The sequence below is a fragment of the Pteropus alecto genome, unplaced genomic scaffold, assembly GCF_000325575.1.
Source record: "Pteropus alecto unplaced genomic scaffold, ASM32557v1 scaffold106, whole genome shotgun sequence".
Classification (NCBI taxonomy): Eukaryota; Metazoa; Chordata; class Mammalia; order Chiroptera; family Pteropodidae; genus Pteropus; species Pteropus alecto.
Genome location: NW_006442103.1, coordinates 4,069,494 through 4,081,543, shown reverse-complemented (window position 1 = coordinate 4,081,543; position 12,050 = coordinate 4,069,494). Strand labels below are relative to the sequence as shown.

At 36.1% G+C, this 12,050-nt stretch overlaps 1 protein-coding gene across 2 annotated transcripts in view; it reads right to left on the bottom strand.

The window, feature by feature from the left end:
• The window catches only part of SNX7 (sorting nexin 7), a 67,208-nt gene that overhangs the window by 23,405 nt on the left and 31,753 nt on the right, over positions 1-12,050 (bottom strand). For both annotated transcript variants that reach the window (XM_025038466.1, XM_006919550.3), the window contains exons 6-7: positions 11,254-11,453; positions 8,395-8,481 (exon numbers count right to left, since the gene is read on the bottom strand). In XM_025038466.1, coding sequence (XP_024894234.1) covers positions 8,395-8,481; positions 11,254-11,453 — 287 coding nt within the window. The remainder of the gene's footprint in view (positions 1-8,394; positions 8,482-11,253; positions 11,454-12,050) is intronic.

Sequence of the window (12,050 nt, the reverse complement as noted above, 5' to 3'; positions counted from 1 at the left end):
TTGGAAGATTCATACTTTAAATAATATGTTTTATGATACCATTATATATTCTCTAATATATTATTCTTTTATACTTTCTTTCTCTAGCTTATCAAAATTTTTACTGACACAAGCTCTAGATTTATAAACATTAATTCATCTTCAAAAAGTTTTTCTTCCAAGTAAGCATTATTTCTGCATGTTTGTGGATAAAGAATAATTAATGTCTGATTAAGGTTGCAGGTTAAGTAACAGCGAATCAAAGCCATTACCAGGCTTCAGACTCCCAGTGTGCTACTGTGCTAAGCACAATCAAATATTTATCGAGTGCCCGGGCAGGGCCAGGAGTGAAAGAGATGTGTAAGACAGACCCTCAGGACATATTTCTTATTAACAAAAAGTTTAAATTAATAGGAAATTGAATTTATTTTGAGTTCCTATGTAGGACAGATGTTTAAACTATTATATGTATGGTAGGCAAAATTCCACAAACCAAACCACAAATCCACAAGGACACCGTATGTAGAATTTCTTAAATTCTGAGAAGAAATGACTGGAATTTTAAACTACCCCTTGTACTCATCCATCTGTTACTTTTTCTGTTGCAGTTAAGACAGTGGAGAAAAATGTTCCTAGAAAAAGACACAGAGCTTGCAACCTTTCTCTAGAAAATCATCCATGACGACGTTCCACTGCCTCTCTGTTTCTGCAGCCTTCCGCTGTCTTTGCCCTCCTTCCGCCCTCGCCCACCGCCAGCAGACACAGGCCCTGTTCATTAAGACTGTAAGGTTATGTGTTCTTTTGCAAATCAATAAACCTTAATATGCAAGAACTCCCCTAAGCAAATTTCATGGGTAAAAATTTTGGAAGTGGTACAATTTTTCCACCTTTTTCAAATATCTCCTGACTAATTTTCTGGGTAAGTTAACACGAATCAGTTCAAGTCTGTGTGCACAACAGACATGCTGGTGTTTGTGAATCCCAAAAGACATAACTGAAAACATGGTTGTTTTTTTTTGTTTTTGTTTTTTTGTCACAAATATGTTGTTAAAAATGTATTGATCTTTGAGATGATTTGGGATATTTTACCTCTAGTTCTTGTTTTTTATTCCCTATTAGATTTAAGATGGCTTTCAAAATTATACTGTACAAGTAGTTCAAAGATATTAAGTAGATAAAGACATTAGTGCAAAGGGAAAATAAAAGTAGGGAAAAAACAAGGCAAAGTCAGGGGTTAGGTATACTTAGCTGTCCAACGGTCCAGTAACTAACGAAGTGTGAGATAAACCGTAGGACAGCATCAGGTATAAAACTCAAGGTGTGTTACACACTGAAAACAAGCTAATGGCTCAGAAGAAGTTAATTCCTATTGCTGGTGCGTACCCATTAAGAAATGTCTCCAGAGTCCTCATAAAAAAATATAACATAGTCAGTGCTGCTGATGCTTATCATAAAGGGATTTATGGTTTTCCTTCTTAAAATGTCTCTCATTATAGATCAGTAGTATAATACTAACTGTAGTTTGGTTAAAATAATTCTATGGTGTCCAAACACAACTTTTTGATAGTATGTATAAGTTCAGATGCATTTTAAAGTACCCTTTCAATTGCCTAGAAGGGCTCACTATTCAGGTTAGGCTAATTGCTGCCTCATTTTTTTAAAAAAACAATTTGAAGGTGTAACCTTCAAATTATATGCACAATATATAATTCAAAGAAAGTTCCTCTAATATTGTTGATAAAAATATTTACAATGCAACCCTGGTAAGGCACTGGGCTGAGTTTTCCTGTGCTGATTTAACAACGTGGTAGGGAAGGTATTACCCACGACTTTTACAGTTAAGGAAACTAAAGCAAGGAGAATGTAAGTAACTAGACCAAAATCACAAAGGCGCACAGTGCTGTGGTTGAAATCACATGCAACTCTGTAATTGGGTTTAGGACCTTATACCAAACACTTTTCAAGAGACTGCTCTGCTAGGAAGTGCCAGGGGCATAAACATAAATGACAGAGGGAAAAAGTAATACGGTAAGTTCCAAATAGAGATCCCAGGCTCAACAGACTCTTATTCATAGGGTAGATACGATTTTTTTGCTAGTTAATCAAATATTTATTATTATCCTTTATGAGCCTATATAAATAGGAGCATGTGAATATTTTTTCCTACTGCACGAACCAATGATGCCCTGAGGAAGAGGCCTGCCAGTGAAGGTCTAGAGGGAGTGGAATCCTAGGCACTACCTGGTGCTTTGTTCTGGAAAGAGAGGCTGCTGAGGGCCTTCTCGGGTACAGCATCACTCATTCACCCACCCGAATAGACAGTAAAGAAGAAGAGAGCAAAACAGATATTAGGGAATGAGGAATATATAGAAAGGAATAAATAAATTTGTAAAAAGGTCAGGGGAGAGAGAGAGGACAACAAATATCTGAGAAAACGTAGATGCATCCTCTGCCTTCTACCACAAAAATGAGCTGTGCCAATGTTATTTCTTTAAAGCTTAGAGAGAAGGCGATGCTGCTCTCTGCTCCAGATAGTCCACTACCAAGAACACTCGAAGATTAATAACCACTATTTGAGGATAAGAGTAAAATATTGGTTCAAAAATAGCAAGTCGCACAGAGCAAGGACCAGCTTGAATAAATTTGGTATCTGTTTGTATCTACTGAATGTGGCTACATGCAAATCCAGACTATAATGATCTTAGGAAAATGCATTTTTTTTTTTTTTTGCTCACATAAATACACTGCTAAACAGCTATGGCATTATATCTAGATCCAACTCTCAGATTCTGTGCACATATTGCTAAATGTCAGATGTATTCATATTCATTTATATTCGAATGCTGCTTTGAGTGGAAAACTATAAATCATCCATTCAAAAATAAAAATAAAAATAAAATTGATATGCAGCATTATTTAGCACCACAGATGAACCTTATTTATCTTACAGTTCAGCAGTGAAGTGAATAAGCATTTTCAAACAGAAGCTCTGACTCTGAAAACTTATAACTGCAGAAACCACAAGTTTCTCCAAATATCTGAGTTTTCCTCATAATCTACTTATTGTTACACCTTTATCTCCACAGTAAGAAATTCTCTTACTTTGACTGAAGAGTATCTATTTCATTGAATACCTTCTTTATTGGAGCACATAATACAACTCTCAATTTCTCTTGAAATATTTTATTATCTACACTTATCTTAATCATTCTGTATCAAGCTGTTTTTATAAATGCCTCATAAATGAAGAAGTGCTTTGAAAAAGTTGAATGAATTAATAAATAAATCTTTTAGTTCATCTTACTGGTCCAGTTATCTACCAACAGCTAAAGTCCCTTTCCTTCTCCCCATCGGCCATTACTTCTCTGCTTCTTAATGTTGGAATATGACAAGAATCAGTCATGGGACTTCTTTTTTTCCTCCTCCTTTAGTGACCTCAACAAAATATCATCTCTTTAAATACTGTCTATCTTCTAGAAACTCCCAAATATATATTTCCAGATGGAACTCTCCCCAATCTCTGGATTTTTTATATGGATTTTTATACTTAACTCCCTACTCAGCATCTCCACTTGGGTATCTGATAGGCACATCAGCTCTCTACGTCCAAATCTGATTTCTTCATCTTGCCCATTGAACCTGTTCTTTCCAGTCTTCTCCATCTCAGTTAATGCAAACTCCTACCTTCCAGTTGCTCAGTCCAAAAACCTCAGCATCGCCCTTGCCTCTCCTCCTTGTCCTCTCACAATCTATAATCCACCAAATAGTGAACCACTCTACCTTCAATATATACTGAGAATCTGACCACTTCACACCCCTTCCGCCCTGGTTCAACCTGTTATGTCTCACTGGGATGGTAAGAGCTAGTCTCCACCTCCCGCGTTCTCCCGCCCCATGCACACGCCACATATAAATCACCTTTGTCTTTTCCAAGCACAGTAATTGTTTCATAACTTAAGTCTGACTGTGTTAGTCCTCTGTCAACTATTCTCCTCCTGTCTCACTGACACCAAACCTTATCAGGCCCTATGCGATCTGACCTCGTTTCTCACAGCTCCTCGGCTTGCTCATTCCATTCTAGCAACACTGGTGTTGCTTGTCCTGAAGGTGCAGGCATACTTGCACTTTGCACTTACTGTTCCCTCTGCCTGAAACGCTCTTCTCCCAGGTGTTCTTGTGGTTCAAGACCTCACCTCTGTCAGGTTTTACCTAATCATCTTCTTGGTAAGACCTTCCCTGACCCCTATATTTTAAATTGCATTGCTCCCCAACACTCTCTCTTTTCCACACTTACCATATATGACAATAGTCTATAAATTTTAAGTAGTTCTTTATTTCTTATTGTCTCTGTCCACTAGAATGTAGGCCTGTCTTCCTGACCGCTGTCTCTCTGGCACTTGGAATAGTGTCTTTCACATGGGAGGTATTCAACATTGTTGAAAGGTTTTGTTGAATACCTCTACATTAAAAGTCATCTTATCATGACACAGAGTCGCACATAACCAATTTTTCTTCTTCCCCCTTTTATATAGTACAGTTCAGTTTATAAAGCCACTATCTGCTCTCCTTACAAGCTAGAAATGTTAAGAATCACTAACAGCTTGAAACATTGGCTGCCCCTCATTCTTCAAGCGCTAGGGAGTCATCTTCCACCTACGTATATCTCAAATCTGCTCTCCTCTAGTACCACCTCTTCACAGTCCAGGCTCTCACTGGAGCCAGTCTGTCCAAAGAATAAAGTGCATATTCCTCATCCTGACCAGTAACAAGGGTCCCTTCCCATGTGACTGCAGCACACTTTACAGCCACATCCCTCGCCTCCCCTGTACTTTTCTTCATATCCACTCTACATGAAATATCCTCCTTGTCCCTCAAGGAACAATTCCTTGGTCATTTTACAGGGCCCATCTCAAATACTACTTCTAGAAAGTCATCAAAATAATAGCAGCTAACAACTACTGAGTGCTTCCAATGATCTAAATAATTTTCTTGTATTGTATCATTTAATCCTTAAAAAAGCCTATTAGAAAGGTACTAATAATTTCTCCAAACTACACATGATAAAATGAGGCCAAAAGAAGCTAAGAAATGCATCCTAAGATTTGAGCAAATGAGCTAGGATTTGCTCCTAGGTTCATCTAATTCCAAAGCCTAAACGACAAAACTTCAAATGAACAGTTAAACCAACCTTCCAATGAGTATTCTGTAAGACTTTACTGAGTTTAGGTCATTTTGAAACAATTAATTTATTATTTTGAGATAAAACTACAGACTACAAACTCTAAGAACCAGCTACTTTATAACTATCCAGGTAATAAATCAAGGAATTCACTCTAAAACATTATTTTAATATGCAGTAAAACACACAATTTTTGTGGGAACATTTGTGTGATGAGAAAAAGTAATGATAATGCCATTATTGCTAATTTAGAGCACATACGAAGCTACAGGCAAGGTAAAGACCAGAGCCTCGTATGCATGCCGCGAAGTCCACATAAAGGTCACCTGATGTGTCAACACAACCTCTGGAATGTTACATCACTGTTGTATTTCTACCCAATAATTATAACTATTCAAGTTTTCGTCCTTCTTGAGAGAGCTTCATTTCAACGACCTGTTCGTTAGGAGTTGCTTTGCTGGGTTTGCATATAGCATCCCACCCAAAAGTGACTTTGATGGAGCCTCTGGCGGCAGCCCCAGTGGGTCTCCATAGAAATGGCCCCAGGGTTGTCTCCAGAGTGGCCCTGCTTGAGTTGCCATGGTAAACAACCAGGCTAGATTGCTATATTCAGTTCTCTGCCAGAGTCTCCATGGTGACTGCAAAGGATGGCTTCTTAGAAGGACCTCACAAGGGCACGTTTCTATGGTGACCCTATCCTGAATATTTCTAAGCAACTTCCCTTCGGTTGTTTCGTGACCGGTCATGGCAGGTTCACTTTGAGAGTAACCGTAGGAGGTTTCTCCCAAAGATACCATCATAAGACATAAGGATTTTAAAGTGAGGTCTGTAAACAAATAAATCACTTGAAAATGTAAATGGTGCCACTCACAAATCATTAAATTAGTCCCTATACATTTTAGGGAAGAGCTGTATGGATGGGAAACAAAAAAAATACTTGTAATGTCTCTGTTAACAAAGTGTCTGTTTCAAATCTTAATGAATTAAAAGTTTCTTACAGAATATAATGCAGATCATTGAAGTTTTAAATTTCTCCAATATCACAACATAGCCGCTAACTAGGTAAAAAATACTTTATAGTGGACTTGACACAGATAAAACAGAATCTTGAATACAGATGGATCATTAGGTTATAACGAGGTATCAAGGAAATTTTTACAGAGCAAAAGACAAAATATTTGCAAGTCAAATGAAAGAAAGTGTGGTTTTTTAAGTTGAGTTGGGAAAGCCTAGCCATATTCGGGCCCCAGCTATTTTTTCCTGTGTTTTTGTGGTTGGAATAATCCCAACTACTCTTCCTTTCCATTTAAAATATGAATATAAGCCATTCTGAACAGATGCTTGGTTTTTAAGCCATTTTATTATTCTCCTGAAACTTTAAAATAATTTACTTTTTCTAGCATTTAGTCAAGGGCAAAATTTCATCTAATCTCTGATTTCAATACCTTTAAAATTATTTAACAAATAAAAAAATTCTACAGTTCAAAAGATACAACTTCTGTGTATATGCCCATCCTTTTTGTTCTTTCCAGTTGACTCTTTAAATTAAAAATACACACACACACACACACACACACACACACACACACACACACACACACACACCCCTTACTGAATGCAAAAGGTTAATCTCGGGTTTCCTCTATTCTCATCTTGCGGTAAAAGCAAAGATGATTTTCTCCTCAAGCATTAGTTACACTGCTGCATTTCTGTTATTCTCTCTCACAGATTCCAGTCTTCTACTCTGTCTACAGCAGCTCACTCCCCACCCACAGTCCATTCAGGAGAATGAACTTGAGTTAGACAAATACTGTCAAGAAAGATGAGGATAATTCATAGTCACTTTTTAGTGAAGTCTCAATGTTCTGCACAAAGTCTGATTTTGTAGACTTCTTGCTTCAAGCCTTCAATATATTTTTATGAATCACAGCAGTTACTGCAGTTTTCATTCGTTCATTCATTCACGAAATATTTACTGAGAGGCTGCCATGTCCCAGGTACTATTCTAGGGGCTGAGATACTTCAGGAAACAAAAGTTTCCTTCCCTTAAGGTCCTTTGATTATAGACAAGGAGAGAAAGAAGGATGATATAAAGAAAGCCAGTAAGGAAATCATATCTTATGTTAGAAAACAATTAAAGCGAGGGAGAAAATAAAGCAGGGAGGAGGCAGGCCGAGTCCCAAGTGAGGTTCAGATGGGGCTACAGTTCTACAAATTAACAGGGGGTGGTTTCAGTGACTCCCCTCCTCACTTGTCATGACTATACTCAATACTAATCTAAATCCTTAAATTAAAATAAAAAGGATTAAGAAAGTCTCTTTCATAGAGACTCAACGGAAATTAACCAAAGTGATAAGCAATTTTCCCATTTTATACTTGCTCTCTGAGAGACAACATGGTCTGAAGGGGGCCAGTGATGCCTTCCCCCCAATCCTACTTCTGTTTCACGAACTATATAAACTTGGCCAACTTATACTCCACCTTCCAAACCTTTGCCTCGATTTTAAAGTGAGAATATTAATTCTAATCTGATAGTATTACTCTGAAAATACGCAAAGGTAATAAAATATAAATACTAAAATATTGTGTGTGATAATATCATGTCTGGAATTATAATATAATGTCTGGAACAAAAGAGTGTCCCTTTAGAACACTTCAGACAAAAAAGTGAGAAAAAAGATGAAAAAGTTGGGCAGAATGTTGGGAATTGATGAAGCCCAGTGATGGGTATACGAGTTCATTATATAAGTGAAGCTATTTTTATGTTTGAAAATTCCCATTAAAAAAAAGTATTTTCAGAAAATGATTAAACTTGAAAACAAATATATCTCTTCTTGTAAAGGTTTTTACAATAACTAGAAAAAAAGCGTATAGGAACATCAACTTATTTTGTATAAGTATCTTATAAAACTAGATAAAAACTGGATTTATATACTGAGTACTTACTAACCTAGAACAGTGCCAGTTTTCATACCTTCTTCAAACACTCTAATGAAAAAAAAAAAAAAACAAAAAACAACTAACCTCTTATTTCGTTCATTGTAACAGACAGAAAGGAAGAAAAGCATCATTGTTAAGCTTGCACACTCACTTTGTACTCAATATATAATAGATATTGAAATTATAGTATCCTTTGTTGAATGTTTAAAAACAAGCATGTAAGGAGCTCTATATTGCTAATAAAATTTTTATATTAAAAATTCTATATGATTATATAGAGAAACTTAAAAACTTACCAGATCAGCATCTGCCTTTTTATAGGTCAAAGCTTCGACTTTGGAATCCAGTTCTGCTTGTATTTGGTCTCTTCTTTTCATAACACCCTTTGTATTAAAACATGAGGATTTAATAATCTTTGAATAACAAAAATATACTTTTCAAAATATAAATAGCATCTCTTACCCAAGCTGTCATTCATTTGGGGATATAATGACTTAATTTTTTTTTTTAATCTCTAAAAGCTACACTGAAAGCAAGTATTTATTTATTTTTTCATAAATCCTTTAGTATTAGTTTTCCCAATGCACATCTTACTGGTTTAAGTATTTTATGCACAACTTTTGATGAAGCACTCTAAGCAAATACAGTATTTTAAAAAGAGAAAAGAACAAAACAAGTAAAAAATCAGTGGGAGCACTGAAAATATATGCTAAGGCATAATCCGATTGCAGTTAAGAGGGTCACATGGGCCACATACCTGAAAATATAATCAACATCTGACTCCAAAGGTACAGTTAATCAGTCAAGTACAGTGGAGAATCAATATTTAAGTGTGCATTCACATCTTAAGATTTTATTTTAGCTTAAAATATATAAATATTAATCAATTAGCCAAGCTTTTGATGAGAAATCATGGTCTCTTCTCTGACTGACGGCAGTTCCATCTCGTTTTCTTGAATAATCATGATTTTAAGTTTCAATGTCATTAAACTTAACGTACCCTTGTGAAGGAACCTGAGTGCAGAGTTCATCTATATCTTTTATAATGTATGCTGCTCTTTTACAACGTCTTTCCCTTGGTGACTCACTTTTCCTCTGAGATATTCTACTTAGGCTTTGTGGACAAAGACTCTTTTTATCTGTATTCATCTTTCACTGGTTTTCACAGTATTAACTGAATAATGAAATTGTAATAATGAACACAAGTGGCCTAAACAGGCTAAGGAAAAAATAAAACTGACTCTGAGTAGACACACAATTCAAGCAGGGAGAGTGGAAGCACAGATACAAGAGAAGGGCCTTAATGAGATACAAGTCTTTGGGATGTCTTCAGAGGAAGGGAAGAACCTAGACACAAATTAGTTACATGGAGGCCACATAAGATGGCTCTATAGTATCTGAGTGAGAACTGAGAAGCCTTAAGGATAAAAGGCATCCCGAAAACTACCCAGTCTAGTTTTGTGCCGGTGGAACCACTCTCAAAACATTCAAAAGAGATTAACATTTCTCTCATTTTCTAAGAAATAAATAGAAAATTCAACTAATTATCACAAATTCATTTATATTTACTTCAATGTTTAATTACCACTGATGTCAGGAACCCCTTCCTTTCTCCAGCCCAAATGACAAACACTACAATTTTATCCCATTTATTTAGGGTCTGTTTCCATAAATATGAACTACCGTGCTTCATACAGGTAGAAATATTTTAGATAAGAGATTGCTTCAGAAGACAACTAGTAAAAATTACAGAAATGTAATAATTTTGTCGAGGCATATTCTTTTTATTATTTTAGCTCACATTAAAGGAAACATTCCAATATAAAACAGAACCAGAACTGTAACATAAATGCTACTGATTATACCCTAGGAGTCTACAAAATGATACAATAAAATAAGAACCTAAAAAATAATTCTTTCTAGCTGCTATTATAATTTTTCCACATCTTAATGATACGTGATTTAAATTGCATAACTTCCATCTTGACATAATATAGAGGAAAATACATCTAATAAGGGAAAAAATATACTTTTTTTAATGATACAAATCAGATCTTTTTGAATAGCTACACAGAGAGGAAATCAATAATGAAGTAAAACGATGGAATACAGCCAAAGAAACTGATGAGGATAAGGAGGAGACTTCTCAACAGTGAAGCGTTAGAGACCTTTGGGAAGCAAGAAAGGTGTGTTTGTAGAGGACCCCAAAAAAGTCAAGTAGCGGCAGAAACCTGAAATATCCACAGAGTATGAAATGGCTATGAAAGGAAAACCTAAATACGATAAACACAAAAGAAGCAGATCTTATGCTGAAAGGCTAAGAGAGCTTTTCTTACCAAGACAGAAACAAAATTAAAAAAAACAATCCTCCCAAATCAAGCGTACATGAAAACTGAAACCAGACATGGCTCCAATTATAAATGGCAGATGAAATGGGGTATATCTGAATGTAAGCTGAGTCCTTCCCAACTGCCACCCTGAAACACTGAAACCTGAGGGTACCAGATTGACTGTGCAAGGTCCTGTGAGCAGAGGATAACACCGGATGAAGAACATTAGCTTTGCAGATAGCATTGCTAAACCCCAAATATCTGGAAACATTAACTTGAACTGGGGAGTTTAAAAGCAAAACTATGATATAAGAAGAATAAAAGCCATTTCAAATAGGGACAGAACACCTTTTTAATTCAAAGGATTTCTTTTTAGAAGCATCCAGAGGCAGAACAAACAGCAAGGTCCTACTCAAGGATTTTCTACACAATGATACTAAATATATTGGTGGATCAAATGTACTACCTGGAAGCGGAAAGCAACTCTTCCATGAAATTTCTAAAGCACTAAAAATTTTAAAGCAAAATTTTAAAAGGTTGAAAAACTAATCATATTTCCTATGTAAATCTTGGCGGAGGATGTTTCGGAACTATGTATAATCTTATAAATTGCTGTTGTTAATGTTGAATATTTCTGTCTTTTATTAATGCATTCTTCCGCTCATCAATTCATTGGCGCAGTGAACAAACATTCATTGAGCATCTACGTGCAAAGCATCCTGCTAAGATAGGAGGAGAGTGGTGAAAAACAAATAGAAAACTGAATTTATAAAGCTTATTAATCAGGTTAGGGACTAAGTTAAAAGTGCAATTAGGTGTTCTTACCATCAGTATTTCACTATACAGCACATACTCATGTACGACAGGAAGCAGGGCCTCTGAGAGTCCAGACATCCGTTTTTCAGTGGCCTTACAGCAGGTGTCTATGCAGCTGGCAACACCACTCAGAGTATCAGCCAGATCGTCTTCTGACGCTGACCACAGAATATGAATCGGGCCATATTCCCTCATTTCATCAAAATAGTCTAAAAAAAATAAGTAATTTATAGATGTTTTTAAAATCCCTGTTTATAGACAGAATGAAACATATTTCTAATTGTTCTGCATATGTTCTTATACACGACCATAAGAAATCAGATATCCCCTCTCATTAAATTAACCAGTCATCCCAGTCTGCTCGGGTTACTCCTTGAATGACTACTGTCCAGGTGTAATCAATAATAGCAAATTCTTTCATTCTCAAAAGTGTTCTGGCTTGGAAAATAAATTATTATAATCACCATGTCTATCATGGACTTCTACCTACCAAACATACTACATCTGAGTGTCTCACAGGTAACATGATGCAAACAAAACTTGTCTTCTTTCAACCCTTATCCTAGGTAATGGTAATTGCTTCCAATAATCTAAGCAAAAAGTCTGGGGTATATCCTAGACGCATATCTGCACAGAGCCAGTCAATTGCCAATTCCAATATTTCTTAATCTTTACTATCCTTTCTCTCCTTCCCTCTCTCCCCTCACTCATCCATACATTTATCTACCTACCTATCTACCTACCTACCTACCTGTCTATATACTCTCACCTCCACTGTCATCAGCATCTCTAACATGCACTACTGC